Source organism: Cibotium barometz, chromosome 12 (assembly GCF_041138505.1).
Source record: "Cibotium barometz isolate CiBa-2024 chromosome 12, ASM4113850v1, whole genome shotgun sequence".
Lineage (NCBI taxonomy): Eukaryota > Viridiplantae > Streptophyta > Polypodiopsida > Cyatheales > Cibotiaceae > Cibotium > Cibotium barometz.
This window is the reverse complement of record NC_141057.1, coordinates 60,909,666-60,932,805: the sequence shown is the minus strand read 5'-3', so window position 1 is coordinate 60,932,805 and position 23,140 is coordinate 60,909,666. Positions and strand designations below refer to the sequence as shown.

At 43.2% G+C, this 23,140-nt stretch overlaps 1 protein-coding gene across 3 annotated transcripts in view; it reads left to right on the top strand.

The window, feature by feature from the left end:
* The window catches only part of LOC147633643 (protein NO VEIN-like), a 105,487-nt gene that overhangs the window by 41,865 nt on the left and 40,482 nt on the right, over positions 1-23,140 (top strand). For all 3 annotated transcript variants that reach the window (XM_086806796.1, XM_086806795.1, XM_086806793.1), the window contains 4 exons: positions 1,922-4,246; positions 21,386-21,492; positions 21,744-22,140; positions 22,232-22,567. In XM_086806796.1, the coding sequence (XP_086662922.1) occupies positions 1,922-4,246; positions 21,386-21,492; positions 21,744-22,140; positions 22,232-22,567 (3,165 nt within the window). The remainder of the gene's footprint in view (positions 1-1,921; positions 4,247-21,385; positions 21,493-21,743; positions 22,141-22,231; positions 22,568-23,140) is intronic.

Genomic DNA, 23,140 nt, shown 5'->3' with positions numbered 1-23,140 from the left:
TAAGCATGTGAATAATATCTCCCCATATAGTACATACTACAAATGCACTGAATGTTGTATATCTGAATGCCCTCTATAGCCTCCTTACATCACGCCCTCCAAATCTGCCAAGCTGCGATACCGGTGATGATCTCCTAAGTAGTATCAATCCTTTTTGCAGAGGTGGTCTATACTGTGTATGAGGAATATCCACATTAGCATGCAACATTGGGCCACACCTTTCCATATCATTATGGCGGTGTCCAAATCTATGTCCTCAAAAAATATATGTGGAAATATATGTGGACCAGACTGAGTGAGCCAAGCAATAGCACCCCAAGTATCATAGATGGTTCTCTACTCAATCTGCTCATAAGATGACCTATAGAGCCCCAAATCCTCTGAGCAGCTCTACACGCCCATATGCAATGTTGTATTGTCTCAAAAGTTACCGGCAGGGCATCTGGGCAGGAGGGTCTACACCAAAAATAGCCCTCCGTCGATTAATGGAAGGCCACCATGTAAGAACAACAAAAAGAAGTGGAAGATTTGGCTCCTCCTGTATGACTACCAAAGTCTGTGCCAAAATCTCTTTTGAATTAGTGGTGTAATGTCATGACTCTCCCAGCACGGCTTGAGTGGAGGAGTCCTATGAATCTGTCCAAGTAAAAGGAGCGTCGCATTACGGACAATGAAGCTGAAAAAAGGCCGACTCTTCATTGGATTGGCTGCATCAATCCACTCCCACCCACCAGGATCCCAATGAAGATATTTAATAGGACATCCACCATACAACCATAATCATCAAGACCCATGGGTCACAATGTCAGGGGGAGGGTCAACATGCCAGTGCTTCCTTGAGCAACTAACTACTCTCAGTAGATGAAGGGCAGTGCCTGGAATAATCTCTCCTACGTGTCACATCTCATCAATCTCCAGCCTGCCCGGATAGAATAAAAAACGCGATATCTCTATCCAGCAAGGCTAACACCTGCAATGGCACTCTTGTCCTGGAGAAAACACCCAGCCACTGAGGATGATGCTGACGGTGAAATGTGCTAGTAATCCAGTCATGAGGTATAGCTGCATCAATGAGATTGATCCGTCTAAGATTCCTTCTGAGGTGCTAGGTGGATGCAACTCTAATCCATAAGAAGACTTTTAAAAGTCTTCCAAGCATTAACGATTGATGCACATGTCTCCCATCCAGGCCATTGTATATATCAAGACGCACCCAAAGGTCACCCAACCTCATGTCTAATGAGGTCATTCCACATAATGGGCTGTCTATCAGCCTTAGCCTCTCATCTATGAAGCCTCTGTCTCAAAAAATGTCTCATGTTACCCCAGGCTCTTATAATGGCCACCATAAGTGGAGAGGAAGGTGCCCTATACGTAAAGATGAAACGTGAACTCAACATCCAATCTCCACCACCATGAGGTGTACATCCGCAGATGTGAAACATACAGAACTTCTTCCAAGGCTTTGTGCTTGGAAGGAAGCCCTAACTGCTAACTTGCAAAGCAATGCTCTGCACTGTATATCCGGATCTATAATATTTAGCCCCCCTTTGTGTTTGGGGCGTATAACAATCTCCCAAGCAACTTTGGCATGAGTGTCAAGTGTACCATCCACACGTGACAAGTTAAAGTTGCAAACCAATCTCTGCAGCTGGTCAATGCATCCACGAGAGAAGCATCAACATGAGGCAATGAACCAAGTTGAGGCAAGCAGTACTTGGTTAACCACCAAGGCTCTGTAGGCTAGATGCAATCTCCTAGAACTCCAATGAAGAATTTTCTTCCTTATGCTTTTAATCTAATGGAATCTACATTTCCAATACTTCTTCCTACTTTCTTCTAAGAAAATTTAGAAAGTGTGATCTTGTTTTTTTTTTTGGGAGAAAGTATTCTAATACCTTGAAATACTGTGTATATTCAGATCACAGACTCTCCAGAGATACATTCAAGAGGTTTTCACGTCAAATTTGATATTTCTGAGGGAAATATCGGCTTCGTCTTGCCGACGGTGATACCACCTGTCAATGATTGGCACTCCATTGAGGAAGTGTTGTCCACAACTGAAAATGTGACAAAGCATGAAAAGCAAACATGGAATACATGCATGGTTTTACCTTTAAAATCTTCAGTTATGAATGGGCCTGATGCTGAGATGTTGTCTTCAAAACTTAGTGATATTCAGCCATCTCTACTTCTGTTTTTACACCGTTTGTGTAGCATTACTGTCAAAGATAACCTGAGGGGTTCAATACGCATCATGCAACGATTCGATCTAGATGATGGTTTTGTAGAAGTATCAGATAATGGAAGTTCTGCCTATTGGCTAGTTGTCAAGCAGCAGCTCAATGCTGTTGTGGAGCGCCCAGGAGTTGAAACAACTGAGATTGCTTTGGCCTTTCCTTTACGAGAGGTTTCTCCTGGAGTTTTCGAGGCCTGTCATGAGCATCAACAAGTATTTTCATTTCTCCCTCTTCGCTCGTATGGCCTGAGGTTTATTGTTCAGGGGGATTTTGTTTTGCCCTCTTCTCGTGAAGATTTAGACACAGATAATGCGTGGAATCAGTGGCTACTTTCAGAGATACCTAATGTCTGTTTAAAGGCAGTCCAAGCTTTAAAGGAAGTATCTTGTTTCAAACAAAACCCAGGGAAAGCTGCATCTGTATTTATGAGCTTTATTCCGTTAGAAGGTGAAGTGCAAGGCTTTTTCTGCTCGTTGCCACGCATGATTCTTACCAGTCTTCGAGCTAGCCAGTGCCTGCCGGTTGAATGTAGTGAAGGTAAATGGGCACTGCCTTGTGTCCTCCTTGGAGGGTGGAATGAGTCTTCCAGGACATTGTTACCTGATCAACTCTTGCAGGATCTCCTGGGCCTTTATTATCTGCACAGGGATGTGGCTATTACCCCTGTACTAGCATCTGAACTTGGCATTCACATGTATGGATTGGGAGTGTTGATAGACTTTATGGAATGTTTATGTACAAGGAAAGAGGCATTGGAAGAACTGGGCCCAAGATGGATAAGCTCCTGGCTGGTTGCTCTTCACAAATGTTTTATGAGTGAATCACAACAATTTTCGCGCTTTTCTCATACAAAAGCTGAAGTAGAAGAGTTAAAAAGACTGAGAAGTTTGCATTTTATCCCTTTGTCAAATGGGAGTTATACATCAATAGAAGATGGTCCTGTGTGGCTACCGTGTGTTGATGCAACTGCTGTCACCGAAATAACTACTCTGTTAGAATATTTTCCTCTGCTTTATTCTGAGTTGAGAACAGTGCATGCTTTGCTATTGGATCCTCCATGTAAAGATAGTGATGATTTTGAAGCAAACGACTCCTTGATGACAAAGACAGAAAATAGAAGTCTTGTATGCTTAATGCTCGATCGACTTGGAGTGGGCCAAATATTGGGACACGAGGTAGTAACAACACACATATTGCCGAGCATGATTTCTGATGATATTTGGGAAAAGCCAAAATCACTTGTTATGCAGTGCTTGGCTTTTGTCATGGTGCACCTCCAGTCCAATTGCAAGCAATGCATAACAGATGGGTTGAATATAATGGGAACACTGCAAAAGAATGCTATTCTAGTGACTAACAATGGTTACAAAAGGGTTAGCGAAGAGTCTTTGCATTTCGGTGTTGAATTTGGCTGCCCTTTTGATGTCAAGAAAATCCTGAAGGGGTTGCAAATATCATGGACTGAGATTGATCCTGCATATTTTCGATCATTTCCAGGCTGGCCAGAAGATGTGCAGTGCTCCAAGTGGCGATCTTTCTTTAAGGAGCTAGGGGCAACTGATTTTGTAAAGTTGGAACTTGTTGAAAAGAAGCTGCAAGACAAAGCTGCAAGTATTTGGAAAGATACCTCTTGGGAAGGCTATAATGATAGAGATGCTCTAAATATTAGAGACTGGGAGTGTCTAGAACTGGTTCAAATTCTTGAAAAATTGTGCAATTCAAGTCTTGATTTGCCTGAAAGGCTTCTTCAATCCTCGCATCTTCTTTCGGCTTTCGATCTCCTGTGGGAAGAGTGCTATTCGGAATGCAAAACCACATACTGGAGTGATTCACTGGTACCAGAATCAAAACACAACACAATACCTTCGTTTATTTTGTGCTTGAGGTCATTTGCATGGGTCCAATCAAGCTTTGATCAGAAGCTGCATTATCCGACGGAATTATTCTATCGATGTTCTGCAGTTGAATCTATTCTTGGAAACAATGCACCGTATGCTACTCCTCAGGTACTCTTTTACAATACTGTCCCTTGAAATACAAAGCGATATAAATTTTTGTAAGGCATTTTTTAAAATGCAACAAATGCATAGGTATAGTAGTATTGCATGTATATCAGTTTGTGCTAGTATAAATTATAATTGAGAGTGGAGAGGAATGTTTCTGCTGTAGCATGTAAGCCCTTCAAGTAGCTACATGGTTTGGAACATGTTAGGATCTTACTGGAGTAAAAGGAAGTTGGAACTACATCAGGGGTCCTTTTGAATCTGATTTCAGTATTCCATTTGAAAACTTATTATACCTCCCAGTTTGTTCATGAAATCTGAAATCTCATCAATGTATAGCCTGGGCAGCCCGGTTTGACCCCACCGGTGGTACAAATCTCATCAGCATACCACCTAGAGCCCGAACAAAGGCAGTCAGCGACTGATAGAGTGCCAACACCCTCAACATCGTTTCTGGTGGAAAATGGAGCTCCTGTAAGCAAGAGAGAAGCGGTGATCTCGGCACTGAGTCAAAGGTTAAAAGAAAGAGAGGTGAAACCGGCCTCTGGTATGAACCAAAGTGCGGTGGACTAGCAGTCACCCGTCCACTTGTAGTCTAGATATGAAAACAGAATAGATTGGAGCTAGAGTGCCCAAATCTGAAAACAAAGCGACACCTGTTGGGCCCCAAAGCTTGGCGCCCCTTGTGGTATTTCTTTATTCAATTTCAAAAGTATGAAGGGCTGAGTACAACAAAATCAGCCAAGAGATTACACCTGTATGTCCAATCTGACAGCCCACAATACCTCTTAGCACAGAGGATTCACACACACAGATCTGTGTCTCAAAGCAACACTCTGTGCCTCCGTCTGATCAGCCAAGACCATTAAGCAGGGCAGCCATGAGCATACATCTGGCATATCTCAAGCACATGGTTCAACATCTCAGCTCATGCATACATTCACTGTTCAACCTCTGTCTCCACCCTTTTCAATCTGCCATACCCCTCCTCTCACAAGGGGCCAGATAGCTCAAATCTGCAACAGACATAAGGCAATAGAAAGAGAGATAGCTGAACAGATGCGGAGCTTACCAAAATCAGCTCGTGGATCTGCACCGGAGGAAGTAACGGTACCAATCTGTACTTGCAGGCACTTGTTTCAACAACCCTGCTTCACACGTGTGAGTGTAGTTGTCTGTACCTTCCTCTCTGCATCCACTTCAATGCTGTACCTGACTGTTCAGACCATAGATGCCCAGGCAATGGCTTTGATCTCATTGTCTGCAAAAAGAGCAATTATACCGCGCATCAGGTCTTGTAAGATATCTCAACGGGCTTGGGATGTTTTGGAAACCATGTATCAAGCTAAGAACGAGGATAGGTTTCATATCTTCAGAAGCAGCTTGAGAATCTTAATATGAGTGAAGGTGACATCATGGCAGATCATCTCACAAAGATCAAGGATCTTCAGGAGCAATTGCTTAATGTAGATGAGGTGATTCCGGAAAAGGAACTGGTTTCTAGAACATTGTCTTCATTGCTAGAGACTGACTTGAATTTTCATACGTCTCTCATCCTGTCCATGCGGGGGCAACTCGGAAACACTTTAGTTCAAAGACTAATGGGTTTATTGTTACACAAAGAACAAGTCTTCCGTTATGCGTGGTAGTGATCAGGCCTTCGTTGCTCATGACAAGCGCAAAGGCAAAGCCAGTGGTGGTTATTTGGCAAAAGTTGATTCTGGACAGCCATCAAATAAGGGCAACAATGATGCTGACAAGCCCAAAAAAGAAGGCTAAATATCACTGCTGTAAAAAGCTAGGAGACTACATCAGTGAGTGCAAGAAGAGGATAGCCAAAGAAAACAAGGAAGAATTTGGTATGGCTATTGGTGACTCTTCCACTGCTGCAGGTGCACGCAAAGATGACGCATCAACAAACTTTGTGCATGATGATTGGGCTTTTCTTGTATGCAGTTATGATGCTACATAGGAGCACATGTCTCTTAGTGTTGATGAGAAACAGTTTATATGGTACTTGATAGCGGAGCTTCTAGACATATCACCTCTAGGAGGGATTTGGTCACTAATCTAGGGGTTGCTTAAAAGGCAAGAAAGTGTCATGTGCAAATAACGTTTTACCTTGTGAAGGACATTGGTGAGATCATGCTCATAGCTGCTGACGGTAGAGATTTATGTTGAAAACTGTACATTGTATGGGGTCCCGAATTACCCACTGAAGGGCCCCCTATCCCATTACCGAGATAGTATTTGCTTTATTATCTTTAAAGAGACTGACGATAAGCCAAACGCAAGACCTCTAAAGACCAAGTGTTAGGCTGAACTGTGCACTGCTGTAGAAGCACCAAAGATGTCCAATCTCGAGCCTATGCACTCTTCCCAATGGTATGAGGGAGGGATGCAAAGCTAGGGTTGAGAGAGGGGCTGTTTGGGACTGTTCTAGACTGTATATGAATGCTGTAAATGAATGTAAATGCTGTGTTTTACCTTCAGCAAGAGGCTGGAGAAAAACGATGATATGATGAATGCTGAAAACTGTGTGGATGCAGAAAACGCAAGGCTGAATGCTGAACTGATGCGTTTTACTGATGTAGATGGCTGAATGCTCATGCGTTTGAGGCACCTAGGGCTGTAGGAGACAAACGCTGAAGAGAGCTGACTGAAACTGGAATCACTTATGCTCCTGAGGCTGTGGATGACAAGCGCTTGATTGCTGTCTTGCTGAATATGATGAAATGAATAGATGATTATGCAAAGTCTCTATTTATACTAGTGATGTTGCTAGTCGGTTGGCACTAGATGCTGGCCGACTGCTCCATAAACATTAAATGCTTAATGATGATGTATAAATGCTGAAAATGATGAAAAAATACCAAAAAAATTCTAGATAAATCTTGGATAATTCCTAGATGCTATTTGAGGTTCTTGCAATGGTCTAGATGCAATGCATGAATGATGTGCAGTATGCAGGATGCTTTTAGATGCAAACCCTAAGGTTTCTACTGACTGTATATGCATGAATGCGTCTCTTTAAGCGGGTTAAGGGACTTAGACTGACTGACTGACTGATTGACTATGGCTGAGGATGACCTACGTAGCTCGTGCCTGACTTATCCCGGACTGAGGATATACAATGGGGTCACGGCGTATGACAAATATCATTTTGAATGGAACTAATACTGTACAAATGTTGCACTGCTGATGATGAGCCAGCTTGTCACCACGCACTACAGTGGAGAGTGCATGTGACACTCTCTCCTGCTCAGCTTGGCGGCACATTCATGGCTTCCAAGTAGTCTGCCAACAACTGGGGGTACTCTTGAAAGAACTCCTGGTCTAGCCATATGGCTTCGTGGGTACCTCGATTTCGGAATTTCGTATAGAACTGACGTATCCGTCGACCGGAACCATGCTTTCAACGATGAAGAAGGATCTGCTCGGGCTCAATGTCTTCTGCTTCGTCTACCACGTCTGGCTGCTGTTCATCTGAAACATCAAACACTTCTGGACCAACATATGGTTTTAGCCAAGAAACATGGAAAACATCATGCATTGCTCAACTGGTAGGCAACTTTAACTTCATGGAGACGTCACTTAATTTCTTAACTGTTGGAAAAGGGCGAAAACTACGGAATGAAAGCTTGGGACAACGTTTGCCCACTTGTTTCAATCTTTGTTTCATGATACGCAGATAGACCCTATCCCCTTTCTTGAAGTGGATATTTGGTCTAAACTTGCTTGCCTGTCTATGAACTGAATAATGGCTAGGGTCAAAATTGAGGGCCAAATTGGGTTGAGTACCAAACTCTGTGGAATTGACATATTTGATCTTCTATGCTATTTAAGTCTTTTTCAGGGATGTTGAGAATGGTAGACTCCTGATTGGTCTGGATGTTGGTCTTTCTACTAAGAACAATTGCTACTGGGTTATGCTAACCAGGGATGTACTCATGGTTAGTTAGTACGAAAGGTACGATACGGTACGGTACGATAAAATACGGTACTAATTGGTACCTTAAAATTTTTTGAGGTACGGTACGATATTAGTACGTTTTTTTTTTAAAAATACTTCCTAAACTTAAAAATTGTAGACAAGAAGTTACAAAATAGTAGAACCATGAACATAATGTCATCATGCCATTAGAGTACAAAATTGCTACAAAAGGATAGGCCAAAAACTCATGGCATGGGCGACCGCCAAGTTCCAACATGCGTACATACATGATACTACATACTACAATACATCATCGATGGGCTAGAAGGAGATAGATGCCCAATGCCTAGAGAGCTATAACATATCAAAAGTCTACATCATCACCAACATCTGCATGATCATCAACATGATCACTACTAGAGTGTCCATCAAGAGAGTTCTCTGAAGAGGACTCTTCGAAGGTGGACGAGACACTCTGGGGATCATTCTCGCTAAGTAGGTTGCCATCATCATCAAACAAGGGCTCTCTAGGCAGTGGGGTATCATCATGAGGGGGCAATGGAATATCATCATGAAGGCGGGGATTGGAGCTCGAGGATCCCCGCCTCACATATGTGCGAAGGCCACCCTTTGCCGATGCCGAAGGCGGAGGCCTATGAACTCCAACTGCTCGGGCCCCCGTCCATGCTGACTCCTGGTGCTGCGAGTATCTGCTGCCACAAGCTCACTATAGAGCTCCATGAAGATTGCCTCGTTCTCCTCATCAGGCAATATGATCGCTTGCCTAATATGGCAATGGCAAGTGCACACGCTGACAAACAGCTCCCTATAGGCTGCAAATGGCGATGAATGGCTCTCTAGAAGACTGAAATTGCTCCACGCAACAGCAACAACAACAACAACAACAACAACGACGACGACAAAAAAAAAATAAAAAAAATAAAAAAAAAAATCGTACGGTATCGTACGAATCCGTACGGTACCGTACCGTACAACAAGTACGTACGATTTCAGTCGTACGACGTACGGAACTAAGCCTGGATGTACTTGATCATTCCTCCAACCTAGTGGAAGAGTTGACACTGTCTAGTGTGCGGATCACTCCACTGGGCACTTGGCATCGTTAGGAGCCACTTAAGTGCTCACTGTTTGGTGGTATGTGATGACTGTGAAAATGCGTGCATAAGGAACAGGTTTCAAATGTGTGAGAATTGACTGCTGTTCTAGCTTGCCCTTGAAAGTCTTGGAAAGACAAGAGGGAAACTTGCTAGGAGGTTCTACTACCTGTGGGATGCTGGGTGGGAGATCATCCTTAAAAATGTCTGAATGAGAAAGGAGATCTGCCAACTGAGGGACTGAAGAAGGTGAGACCGGTTATTGATGAGATAGAAGCTATCTGAGCATAAATCAATGCTCCTTCCGCTCCCTTGCGGATAGCTCGTTTGGCCTGGAGATGAGAAATCATAGGAATGCCAAGAATGCTCCTGTCTCCCCGAATCATGATAGGCTCAGGAAAACCTTTAGAAATAATAAAGGTGTCCTATCCCCAACTGGGAATAGGTTCATAGTGACAAAACCACTGGATTCCTAAAATTATATCACATCCCAAAAGAGGAGAGACAATGAAATCTCGCTGGAATGAGGCCTTTTGAACTTGAAAAGAAAACTGATGTGCCCTTTGAGATATGTGGGTGCGGAGACCAGGTGTAAACCCACCTACCTCCAAATGATACGGCACTAAGGTGCAGCTCATGTTGGTAGCCAACTGGGGAGAGATAGCGTCCTCAGAACTATCCATGTCAAAAAGAATTATGAACTGTCGGCCCTTGGTAGAGCCATAAGCTCGGATCAGGCTTTTCTGTGTGGTTGTTGCCTCACCCTCCTGCTTAGCATCAACTTTCAAGTACCACGGATGGCATGGGATTCATAGAAGGTAAGATCTGAACTGCATTGGTGGTAGCAGGCGGGTCTGAGGAGTGGGGGATACTGCAGCAACTATGACAGAAGGCTCTTTGGAGGCTTGCTCCGTTTGCCTTTTTGGACAATCCTTCTTACCATGCCCAATGATATGACAAAGAAAACATCGGTTTTCTGACTGATACTGTCTTTGCTCCTCTAGAGGAAGATAGCCACAGTGATGCCTGCTGGAGCCTTTTCCTCAGGGGTCTTCTTAGGCTTGGATTCCTTACCCCCTGAACTAGAGCTAGGACTGTTGTTTGTCTTAGTGTCTTTAGAAGACGAATTACCCTTTCCCTCTTGGGGTTTGGTACTGGACTATGATGACTGCTTGGGCTTGCCTCCGTTCATCTTCATTTCTTCATTCTGAGTGAGAGTCAAAGCCCGGTCATATGTACTGGGTTCAAAGTTACAAACTGTGAACTGAATATTAGGATCCAATCCACGAATGAATTGCTTCATCTTGGCCTGCGCAGCAGATAACCCTAATTGCTGTGCTAAAGTAATAACCTTTCTGGAAAACTGAAGCACTGGGGATCCGTTCTGTGTGAGTCCATAGAACTCATCTACCAGATCGGTCATGTACTGGGGCAGGAGGAATCTGGTCTTCAGGTCATGGACAAAGGTATCCCAGTTAAAAGCTGTGACACTTGTGGTCTGGTCTGTATAAAGATTAGACCAATGCTGCCACCAAGTGGCATCCTCACCAGTGAGATGGGGAGCCACTACGTGGACTCTATCCTGAGGATCTGTGATCCTAGCTAATGGAAAATGAGCAGTAAATTGATGAATAAACTGATTAACTGCTAAATGATCACACTTACCATCATACTTACTGAAATTTGGTTGACTTTTCGAATGACGGTAGTTGATGTTGTGGACTGTTGGCTGGCGGCACCTGGTTGGGGATGTTGAAGAGAGGTGTTGGTATCTAAGATGGATGGCCTCCTTTTCCCTTTGGTGCTCGAGTAACATACGCTCTCGATCAAGCTCTCGTTGGTGCTCTCGAGCGGCGAGTTCAGCCTGACGCCAGTCTTCGTGAATCTTGCGTTGGGCTTCCTCATAGTCCCGTCTTTCTGCTTTTTCTTGTTGCTTTCTAGCTTCTCCTTCTGCTTTTTCTTCTCTCCTTCGGGCCTCATCCTCTCTCCTTTGTTGTTCCATCTGAAAGAAGAGGGAGATGTAGTCGGGTGCTGCTGCTGCCTCCAAGAGTTGGAGACGCTCCATGAGCAGTTGGTTCTAAGCTCTAAGAAGAGCTATAGCGTCTGCGGTAGACGGAAGAGCAAGGTCTCCTTCGGGGGAGACGCCTTCCGGCTGATGAGTACGCTCTTCTGTAGACATGATGCTGAAGTCGGTGGTCGTGCCGGAACGCAATTTGACAATCCAAGGATGCCCTCATGCTAGGATACGGTGTGTGTGGACAAGCTGAATCTGATACCAAAACTTGCAGCTTAAGTCTTCGTATTGGAGGATCTTGTCACACAAATGCTCACACCGTCTTCTGTATCCTGAGTTTCACGAGTTTAGCAATCCACTTTAACACTTCAAACTTTAGAGAGATATGAGAGAGAGAGATGAGAACTGAACACCTATGGGGTCCCACATTACCCACTGAAGGGTCCCCTATCTCGTTACCGAGATAGTATTTGCTTTATTATCTTTAAAGAGATTGACGGTGTGACTCACGATAAGCCAAATGCAAGACCTCTGAAGACCAAGTCTTTTTCATGAGTATGCCACTTGACCAGGTCAAGCTTCTTGCTTTCAAATGCCATAGGCCGGCTCGATAAGTGAGATCTTTACAAAAGAACTCACACTTAGAGATTTTAGCTATAGTTGTTCCCATCTCAAAATCCCCAAGACTACCTTGAGATGCTCAATATGCTGCTTCAGGGTACGACTTAACACCAAAATATCATCTAAGAACATTACAACCAAGTTTCCTAAATAATCTCGAAAGAGATAATTCATCATCTCCTGAATATACCAAGAGTATTTGTGAGCCTGAAAGGTAATACAAGAAACTCGTAATGGCCTTATCGCGTTTCATCATCTACAGAAAAATAGTATGAGCATTTGTGAGCCTGAAAGGTAATACGAGAAACTCATAATGGCCATATCGTGTACAAAAACCTATCTTAAAGACATCTTCCTTGGATATCGATATCTGGTGATAACGAGTACGAAGGTCAATCTTCGTAAAATAGATACTCCCCTTTAGCCTATCTATCAAATTATCATCTCTGCGAAGAGGAAACCTATTCTTAATTGGAACGTTATTCAACTTTTTATAATTCACACACATCTGCTAAGTATAGTCCTTCTTGTGCTTCAAAAGCACTGGAGTGTGTGTGTGAGAGCATATCTTGATACATAGTTCTACACCCACTACTGGGCACTGATGACGTTAGTGGGAATGTCGTAGTATCTATTCCATACTATGCATAATGGAGTTGATAGTTATATAGTTTTATGGGTTGACTACCATGAGTATATAACATGCATGTTCCTAAAAGGTGAATTTGGGCATGTTCCTGGATTCATCTAGGTATATAATTCACCCGTATTAGCGGACATGCAGATTTCACATTGTGAAGTTTTCGTCCAAGTTGCGGCCAGTTGATATTGTGCTTATTCTTTCTATCTTTAGCGGTGCATTTGCTCTATTAACTACTTATTTGTTGTACTAATTCTTTCTATTTGCTACTTCCCTTAGTGGCAATTGCTAGGCTTCATTATGGCTGAGTCTGCCTTGCATCTACATTGAAACACCTCATAATTTGAATTTTGAATTATATTATGAAGTTCTGCTGAATGTACAAGAGTAGAGTGTGGGACCGCAAAATCACCCTTAAGACAAACTGGAAGACCCTCCATTACAAAGGACAAAGTACGATCCTTTTCAATCAATATGGACATCACGGTTGAAAAACCATTCCTTTTCTAGAATAACATCTACCCTATCTAGTAAGAAAATCTAGGGGCTTTGTATAATCTTGGATAGAGTTCGGCAATTGTGAAATCCTCCGGTCTCAAATCTGTCCATGCCCTGCCGCTATGTTGACACGATATACATGATCACTTGGTTGCATCTCCACTCCCAACTTCTGCACAAGTTTTGTATTTACGAAATTGTGAGTACTACTAGGGTCAAAAAGGATGTGTACAATCTTCCCCAATACCGATCCATACATCCGTATAAGATCATTGGGGCGGAAGACTGACAAGTTGAAGTTATAGAGCATTAAGGAACTATGATCTAGAATTGTAGTACGAAAGAAATTTTAGGGTCACCTTTTGGCTTTAGATACACGAGTTGCCTTGGGCGTTTTCTTTGCCAACGGGCAACTCGACTTCATATGGTCCTTCTGGCCACAAATGAAACACCCATTATCACGGAAAGTACGGAGGCCCATGGTTTTCTTGTCTTTCTTCAGATGGGGATCACCCAAAGCCTGGTTTTGATTTTGATTTTGTGAAGCCTTCCCAAACTTAAACTTGAGTTTGCAGCCAGTTGATATTGTGTTAATTCTTTCTATCTTTAGTGGTGCATATGCCCTATCAACTATCTTTTTGTTGTAATAATTCTTTCTATTTGTAATGATCCTTGGTGCTAGGCTTCATTATGGCTGAGAGTCTGCCCTATATCTCTAGAGCTCTGATAGAAACTCAGTACGTATGAATGTATGCTGTGTGTAGGTGGGGTGTGTGTGTGTGGGAGCATATATTGATACCAAGTTCTACACCCACTATTGGGCACTGATGGCGTTGGTGGGGATGTCGTAGTATCTAGTCCATACTATGCATGATGGAGTTGATGGTTTATTGTCTTGTGGATGACTACCATGAGGTTATAAATTGCACTTTCTTATAAGGTGAATTTGGGTATGTTCCTGGATTCATCTAGGTATATATTTCATTTATGTTGGGAATCATGTTCGGAAGCACTTGAAGTGTGAGGTTTCTAGGAGACTGTTTTCGAGTTTGGCTAGCCGTTGTCTCCTCATAAATCCTTGCATACTTGATGGCATCCTTTGTTGTTTTGATTTGATTATTCCTTACATGGAGCTTATGCTCTCGGGTCAGCCCAAGAACAAAGAATCCACACAAAGTCATTGGATCCATATGCGTGGCCCGAGACTGCAACTTTCTAAACCATTGCAGATATGTGTCAAAAGGCATGTTCTTCATATCCAAGTCTATAAACTTGGACACCACGTCAATCTCATCCTTTGGCTAAAGAAACTCATTTTGAAACTGTCTCGAAATCTGCTACTGCAGTGGGTTTGTCCCTCAATTCTCTCCACCACGTAAGAGCCTTCCCCTTCAGGAGATCCCTAACCATGTGAATCTTGCGAGCATTCGGGAAAGGGCGAAACTCGAAGCGAACGTTCCAACGGTTGAGCCAAGAGTCTACAACTTCCCAAGCCCCCCTCCTCCTCCCCAGCCGCAAAAGCATCTGGTGTGAATGAAGGGGCCGTGGCCACTGTACCTGGGATAGTAGGGGTTATCCCCACAACTGTTCTTTGCAAAAGTGTCGGTCCGGTATATTCTGAATCTCAGCCCGCATAAGAGCCATCTGCTCCTCGAAGCAAGTTTTCTCAACTCCCTCAACAACGTCCTCCTGTACCATGGGTTCCCCTAGGGTGACGATAATCCTTAGGGTCCGAGAGAACATTATCCAAGCGCATTGCTTCAGCCATGGGTATGGAGAAAAGAAGAAAGAAGAGAAAAGAAAGGTATGCCTGCAAGAGAACCTGGTGACCGGTTCAGAAAAACAGAGAGAAACAAGGCATATACATGAGAGAAATACTGTAAAAACATGGAAAAAGAATTGTCATCTACCGGACATCAATGCACAAAATTGGGAATCCTGATGTGAAAAAACACAGCAGACCAAGCCCCAAGTTTTACTTGTCACGCCTGGAGAAGAAGATGATGAGGCCTTCTCTACACTGTTTTCATAAGGGAAACATGCTTTTCCCCTTGTAAAAAAAGTAAAAACTTGGAGAAGCTTTTTCCTGTTTTTTGATTTGTGCTAGGGAAAAATCTGCCCCCCACTGCACTTTTTTCCTAAAAGAAGCCTTCAAAACACAAACTTGCTTTTATTGTAACAACCATAGCAATGTGTCTTTATTGAACGCAACCTTGCTATTGTTTTCTTTTAATAAAGATAGCAGCTTGCGTTTTTGTTTTTAAACTCGAACGAAAGCTTACGCTAGCCTTTCTTTTAATTAAAAAAAGGCAAGCTGCTGGCTGCCCAGCCTCTGTCCGCCAGCTTCTTGCTTCCGCCCCTGACCTGTGCACCCTTGCGTGTGCCTTCTCTGCACAGCCCCTACCTTCTCCCTAAAAGGCTGATTGAACCTGGTGCTGGTTGACTGTTGTTAGACCAAGCCTACCTTGGCCGACCTGCACTCAGCTCCCCACATGGAACCAGGCCAGCTGCTCAAGTCGCTCTAAGCTCCACACAACTGTGTGTAAGCTTGTCCCCATAGACCTGGGACTGCAGCTGTTGTGTGCTGAACCTCTTGCACATAAGCAAAACAACACTACACTCAGTCACCTAAGGCACCTATGGGATCAGCCTTGGACAGAGATTATGGTTGCCATCCATGAGGAGGGTTTCACTGCTTTTCTACTAGCATCATGGTATCTTCCTCTCTCTCTCTCTCTCTCTCTCACACACACACACACACAAAGTCAACCTCTAGGCAAGCAATCATAAACACTTACCTCTTCTTACAGATGAAACATGGATAAGGGTGACCGAGAGATACGTGTTGAGGTAACACCAAAGAACATCAGAGAGACATGCAAACCTTGTGGTTATTCCGCTCCCATGATCAGGCTTGCTCTGATACCAACTGTAAAGTCCCTCCTATAGGATCACCTGATACACAAGCTAAACATGCAAGATTAGTAGAGCATAGAAGGGTGCAAGCATGCCCACCTCCCAACCGTAGATTCCATTTGGAATCTCTTGTGAGCTAGGGGCTAAGGTTCCACTCCCCACAGGCAAAGCCAGTCAACCCTAGCATCCCATACCACCAGAGCCTATCCTTTAGGGACCCTCGGCTCGACCGCCTGTGAACCGCCATGACAATGGCAGGAGTCCGGTTGAGGCACAGACCATCAGGCAAGTATGACTAAATGAATCTCAATAACCCATAAGTCACTTAAAGAGGCTCGTAGTCTTGGGATCTCTATCTTCCACAATGGACTTCCACATACCATGATGCTTGAACAATTGTGCAAGAAAGACCATCGCCATATGTTCAGGTTTAATGGTCTTCTTGACATGCAAGAAGTGTGCTTGCTTGCTAAATCTATTCACAATTGTTCATAAAGCATCATTATCTTGCGTGGTCTTTGGTAGAGCCATTATGAAATTCATAGCTATACTCTCTCATGGATGCGAGGAAATAGGCAATGGCTGAAGCGAACCTGGAGCTTTTTGCCTAGTAGATTTTACCTTTTGACACGTAATACATGCACGTACATATGCTTTTATGTCGTTTGAGCGTGGCTGACCAAAAGAAATACCACTCAATCATGCGCATAGTAGGCAATATACCTCGATAACCAATGTTAGGAGGGGCATGGCACTTATTCATAATCTTTTGCCTCATGTTAGACACCGCACATAGGAAGTTATCCCACATGAGTTTTTAGGCTAACATGGTTCGAGCTAAGAGAGAATAAGTGAAAGGAGACATGGAGATATCAAGCCACGGTGACTTGGTACATTGCGCAACTGGCCCACTGTGTACACATCAAGATATCTGGCCTTAGTCTAGCCTAATGAAAGTACCCATGTAATGACACATCAACATACCTTTCCGGAGATGAAGGAAACCTTCCTGAGATTCGCTGAGGCAATAGAGATCTTCTACCGTGCATCTGGAGCGTAGATCAACTAGCTCAAGTCGTGTGGATTCTGGGTTGAGTGATCACCTGCCTCGACCTGGAATCCAGTTACTGGCGGAAGTATCTAGAAACTTCAAGTCCCAACTTTATTGTGTTTAGGTAATCAAGATGCAAGTGAAATATGTCAACATCCACACTCTTTACTGGAATTGGGTCAAACTAATATAATCCCACCAGTCAATACCTCGCTACATAGCTCTGGATAAGAGCCATAAAAGCTGATAACCTGGACATCCGGCTTGTCAGAAGCATGGCCCCTAAACCATACATCTGCCACGTCAAGGTGTGGCTAAGGAACTAAACATCTATCATATCAAAAGCTAGTACACTCACCTAATGAACTAAGCATCTAGCAATCTCGAGTTCTAGATAACTATCCCATTAAAAGCTAAAACATCTGCCTCGATGGAACCCTATAAACCCGCACATGTTGATGTGATACATCCTAGCGTCCCATACCACGAGAACATACTGTCACCATTTGGTCCCATCACCAATCTTGACCAGTGTTTCACACACTGAGAGGAACCAAGGTGTGAACGGGGATTTTCCATAGAAGAAAGTTGAGGCATTTACTGGCAAAGTTTGTCTTGAAAGATTGCTATGCAACATGAGCACCATGGGATTTTTATCAATAAAGTGACTTATAAGGTTTATAAGTTAGTGTGTTCACACATTATTAAAATCTGGCTGGACATATTATTATTTTGGGCGTTGATAGGTGGACAAAAGGAGGCGCCTAGAGCAAACTTGGGCTACAAGCCTAGGAAAAGCATAAAGTTGATATTTTTGGGCTACAAGCAAGGGAAAAGCACAAAAGTTGATATTTTGGGCTAAAACTTGGGCATCAAGTTGGAAAAAGCATAAAAGTTGATATTTTGGGCAACTCAGCCACTTTTGGCGAGAAGGAAAAAGCAAAAGGACAAAAAGTAGAGCTACTTGACTTTATAAAAAGCTAGGAGGTGCTTCTCTTTTGGATCATCAAGTGCATGCGCATGAGGGCACAGGACCGGCTGCAGGAAAAACCACTCTCTCTCTTTTCTGTTGGCCGATTGCAATTTTCTCTCTTCCCTAAGCGCTGGCTGTACATCAGATCATCTGGTGGTACTTCTTGCGCTGGCCGTATAGCAGGCAGATGCTTTCATCTCTCCTTTGTGCGCTGGCTGTACACAACAGCCACACGTGTGGTTTATGTTCCGGTGTTCTTCACTCCCAGAATCCTAGCCTTGTCACGGCCAGATTTGGGACTGTTTTCTTGGGCTGTTTTGGAGGAATCTGGGACAGTTTTGAGAGCTTCTGGGGCTGATTTGGGGCTCTGTCTTGGGGCTGTTTTGGCGTGGAGTTCAGGGCTGATTTTGGCTTGGTACCGAGCTGTTTTATGGATTGTTTATGAGCTGATTCATGGGACTGTTTTGGAGACAGTTTTCAGATGGCTTTTGGTGCTGTATTTTTATTTTGGCACTGGATAGATATCTGGGCAAGAGATTTGCTAATGCGTTGTGGAAAATCTGGTGCTGTATGCACGTGCACCTTGGTTTATTGTAAAGACTTCTCGCTCAATAAAGAAGTTCCTATGGGGGGCCGGCCTTCCCAGCTTAGTGTGGTGTTTTTATATTGTTAATGGTTATTCCGCTGTGTTTTCATACTGTGTGTTTGGTACTTGAAGTGTTGGTCTATTGCTCCAGGTTCCCCTTTTTGTTACAGTCTTACAATCCAGGATACACTCCATACAAGACCCCAAAAGTGATCAATTCCTTCCCAATCCTGACTTGACACAACTAGACTCTCACTTGAAGGACACTGACTTTCAGGTTAGCCCACCATATTATTCTGTCCTATATGATATACCCTCTTTACTTCCTCCCATAATTTTGGGGCTACTATAAATATAGAACAGTGGCAATCTTGCCCCAAATAGAGATCATGAGGGTGTCATAAGTGTAGAGCACTCATCCATGACAATCCTGCCTAAGTAAAACTGTCTGCAGAGCAACTCATTGACCCAAATCATACCTACACAAGGTTGACCAAATCAGGGATTATGCTACCACATGATGTAAACCCTATGAATTGAGTTCAAAACTTAGGATGATAGTCTCAAGGAATGCCACCTTTACTCGGGATAGTATCGTTTCTCAACCATAGAAAAGTATTTCAATTATTAAGAAAAAACAAATTATTTGCTTAAAAAAATATAAATTATTTCCATAGCCTCTCTGACTCCAAGAGAGGTGGAGCAAAAAGATTTCATTGCCGACATTGTGGTCTGGAAAGAGGTGGCTGTCGAAAGCGGGTTTAAGCCCATTTGCTTACCTTGCCAAGGTTTGGCATAGGTAAATCCAAGAAGATTGCTCTAGCAGATGCACTAAGAATGGAACGGGAAGCTTCACTTCTTCTTGCTCCACAAAATACTCGGCGCAAGGAGCATACATAAGTGCTCCAACTCAGCATTCAGCTTGTCATGGCACTCCTGTAAGTGATACATCTGGCCATCCAGCCACTTCTTTTTATGCTGCATCGTCTCTTGGGAGTGGAAGCTCATTTGATATGCCTACACATGCTCCTCCCAAAGGAAAGGCTAGGCAGCCCACTCTTCACACAACATGGCATCCACAAAGAAAGGCATAGGTTGATGCCGCTGTAGCATGCTTTTTCTACTCTTGTGGGATGTCTTTTAATGTTGCTCGCTCACCATTCTTCAAAGAGATGGTGGCTGAAATTGCCGCATTTGGTGGTGCATAGTACATACACTCCACCCTCTTTTGATGCCTCGAGGGAGGGATTGCTTGAGAATGAGATAACATCCATATATGAAGTCATTGCACCTGTGAAGGAGAAATGAAGAACGAATGGGGTCTCTTTAATGGTTGATGGGTGGAGTGATATACGCAGCCATTAATCATTGGAAGGCGTTCTTGCAGCATGTAGAGGGAATCCACTCTACATAAAGTCTACAGAAGCAAGCTGGGGTGAGACAAAAAAATGCTCCTGTGCTATGTGAGATATGGAGTGAGGTGGTTGAGTATGTGGGTCTTTAGGCCCTATTTAAGAAGGCCTTGTATCTCAATGCAAACAACACAGCTCTCCGCTCTTTGCCTCATGTTTACTTAAGTATTTTAGTATTAAGATCTTTAATCATGTTTAATTAAGCTAAAGCTGAACAGTGAGGCTGCAATTTAGGTGCCAGTAGCATGCCTAATGGTTGCTTTCAATGTGAAGATATGATCTTGTCTAGAGTAGGTCCTCCAGAAGCCTACTTGTTATGTGGCCATGTAATCCTACCTCTCTCCTAGAGAATCAATTTCAGATTCCAGCATGGATCTGTATATCTTGGCCAAGATATGGTCAATCATGATGGTGCAATAGTTATTAAGATCCAGCTGGTCCCTGGCCTTGTGGATTGGGACAATTGTGTTGCATGAAGGGGGGAGGTGGAGATTGACAAAGAGCCATGTTAAACATATCGACAAGCAAGGAGACTGGAGTATCACACGCATGAGCAAAATGCTTAGCTTGTGGGTCTCATGGTCTCTCGCCCTGCCATTCCGTAGTTTATTTATGGCCTTAGTAACATTGGATGTGGTGAAGGGAGTGCCGGAAATGGGTCTAGAGGTGTGTAACAAGTTGGGAAGGGCTTGATTGGCTATGTCGTATTTCTGCACACTGCCAAATTGCAGTGTGTGGGTGTGGGTGTGGGTGGGCGCTGTTCAAGTATTTTAGGCCATGCTTCAGTGTTATCTACACTTAAGGATATTTGGTAAAAACTATTGTCACGCTCAGCCAAAAGGCCCTCTTCTTACAATGAGTTATGGGTTGGAACATCCTTTGCACTAGGAGCTCAGTGAATTGTTTGGTTGCTTTCTTGTGTGAGATTTTGTAGGCAGGTGGCTTTTTACTTGTCATTGTACCAACTATGTGGACGCAAGGCTCCACATGGTGGTTTGGCTAAGGAGCGAACCCTATAAGGGTAAGAAACTTGGGCTGATTCCTGCAAACTAGCGGTAAGCTGGGTTGTGAGGGTGGGAAGTCGATGGTAGACAAGGTGGTGATTTCTTCATGTTTTTTAAATTGGTATTTTGATGTCAGCGGACTGTATGGAATATAAAACTACCTTTTTGCGGTGACTGCTATCTGACTGAATATTAGTCTATCGGATCTTGTTTGACTACACTACTTTGCCGATGAGTTGCATCATCATCTTACCAAAACCCATCCCCCCCCCTCCCCGCCCCCCTTCACCAATTTTTATATGTAGTATCAATAAAATCATACATAAAATTCTGGTATACAGTACAAGAACTTACCCCGCAATGTGTTGTGACACGCAGATACACTCTGCAATGTTGGCTGCCGCACTTGGCCTCCAAACCGTTGTTTCAGCTCCAGTCGTGCTGGATGTGTTGAAGGTTTGGAACCAACAGCCCATTCAAATAAGGTATGCCCGCATGCTTAATACGAGTATAATGAAGTTACATTAGTAGGGGCAGCGATCTCTCCTGGGATAATGGACATGATGTCTGACATTTCCCATGCAGAAAACTATGGAGCTCTTTCTTAAGTTGGTGTACTAGGGTTTATCTTTATATTGGATGTGATTGTGGTTAAAGGTTGCTTGACACAATTCAAAGTGCATCAGCTAAACTTATGAATGCCACTGTAAGTGCTTATTGAAATTTGGACTTGCAGTGTGGGACAGATGACAAGATTGTATAATTTCTTGTGGAACGAGATGACTGGGCACAAGGAGGACATATTGGAGTTCTTTCAAACTCAGGCATCGATATTTATACCGGAGACACAAAATTTCAAAGCTAATGCACCTGTGTTGGGAAGATTTCGGTTTCCAAAGGATGTGTTTTGGAGGGATGAAACAGGGTGTCTTTCCTTGATGCTTCAAAAGTGCTCTGCTGATGATGTTTCTGGAAAAAGGCTCGGTCTCAGAGCATTAAATACCTTCTATCCAACATTGCATGCTTTTTTTGTGGACGAATGTCATGTTCAGGATACATTAAGTTTCAAGGAGTATTATAACATGTTGAAGATCCTTGCTGATACCCACTCTCCATGCGAAGTACTTGATCAGGTATTCCTCTCGTGTCAAAATTCACTTTTATGTTTCAATGCATTTTTGTGCTGTTGCTTACAAAAGATGGTAAAATGAGTCCTTTTTTCAGGTATTGGCAGTTTTTGCAATGTGGTCTGATGCCATCAAAGTGGGCCAAGTGAGCTCTACAGATCTTTCTGAATGGAAGGAGCTTTTGCAGAAGATAGAAAGCCGAGTGCTTCCCACTGTTCAGGACAAGTGGGTATCACTTCATAGTAGTGAGGGCATTGTTTGCTGGTGTGACGATGAGGCCCTTGGACAGCAGTTTTTAGACTCAAGAGGCATTTTCTATGTCTGTGTGAACTCTACTGCTTTAAAAACACATCATGCAAGGGATGTTGATGATATCAAAATTGAGAACTTGAGCTCCTTTTTGCAAGCTATGGACATTTCTCCTCTTTCAAAGGTATTTGGGGTTTTCAGTTGGGAAAAAGCTGATAATGATCAGTCTTGATGCAAAACATAAGAGTTTTTACATAAGTAAACCCAAAAAATAAGAAAGTTTTTTCTTGGTACGGGTAAGCACTTGCACAAATGCACGATTCTGCAGCCATCAAAACTAACTGTGGTTTTTCTGTTCCTTTTTTGTGGTTAAAGCATGAAATAGGCAATATTGTCCCCTGGAACATTTGATGGAGACCAAATGGACACATGGTGATAGAAAATAGCCTTTTCTAGTGCAGCTGTCCTAGAGTCCAAAGTAATCTAGGCTTGGTATCAAGACGCTATCATACACTTGACATGTCCCAATTAGATTCCTTGAAGCATTTTGCACAAAGCATATCCTCCATACTTCAATTCACATGCCCTTTGAACAATAGATTATATAGGATGATCAGGGAAACCAAACTTAGCTCAATGTTAAAACACATCTTGCCAAAAGTGATGAGTGAACTTGCAGTCATGATCAGTTACATTATCCACTAATTTACAAACAAGTGGGCTATTTGGAGCAGTCATTGCAGTTATAGCTTGAATG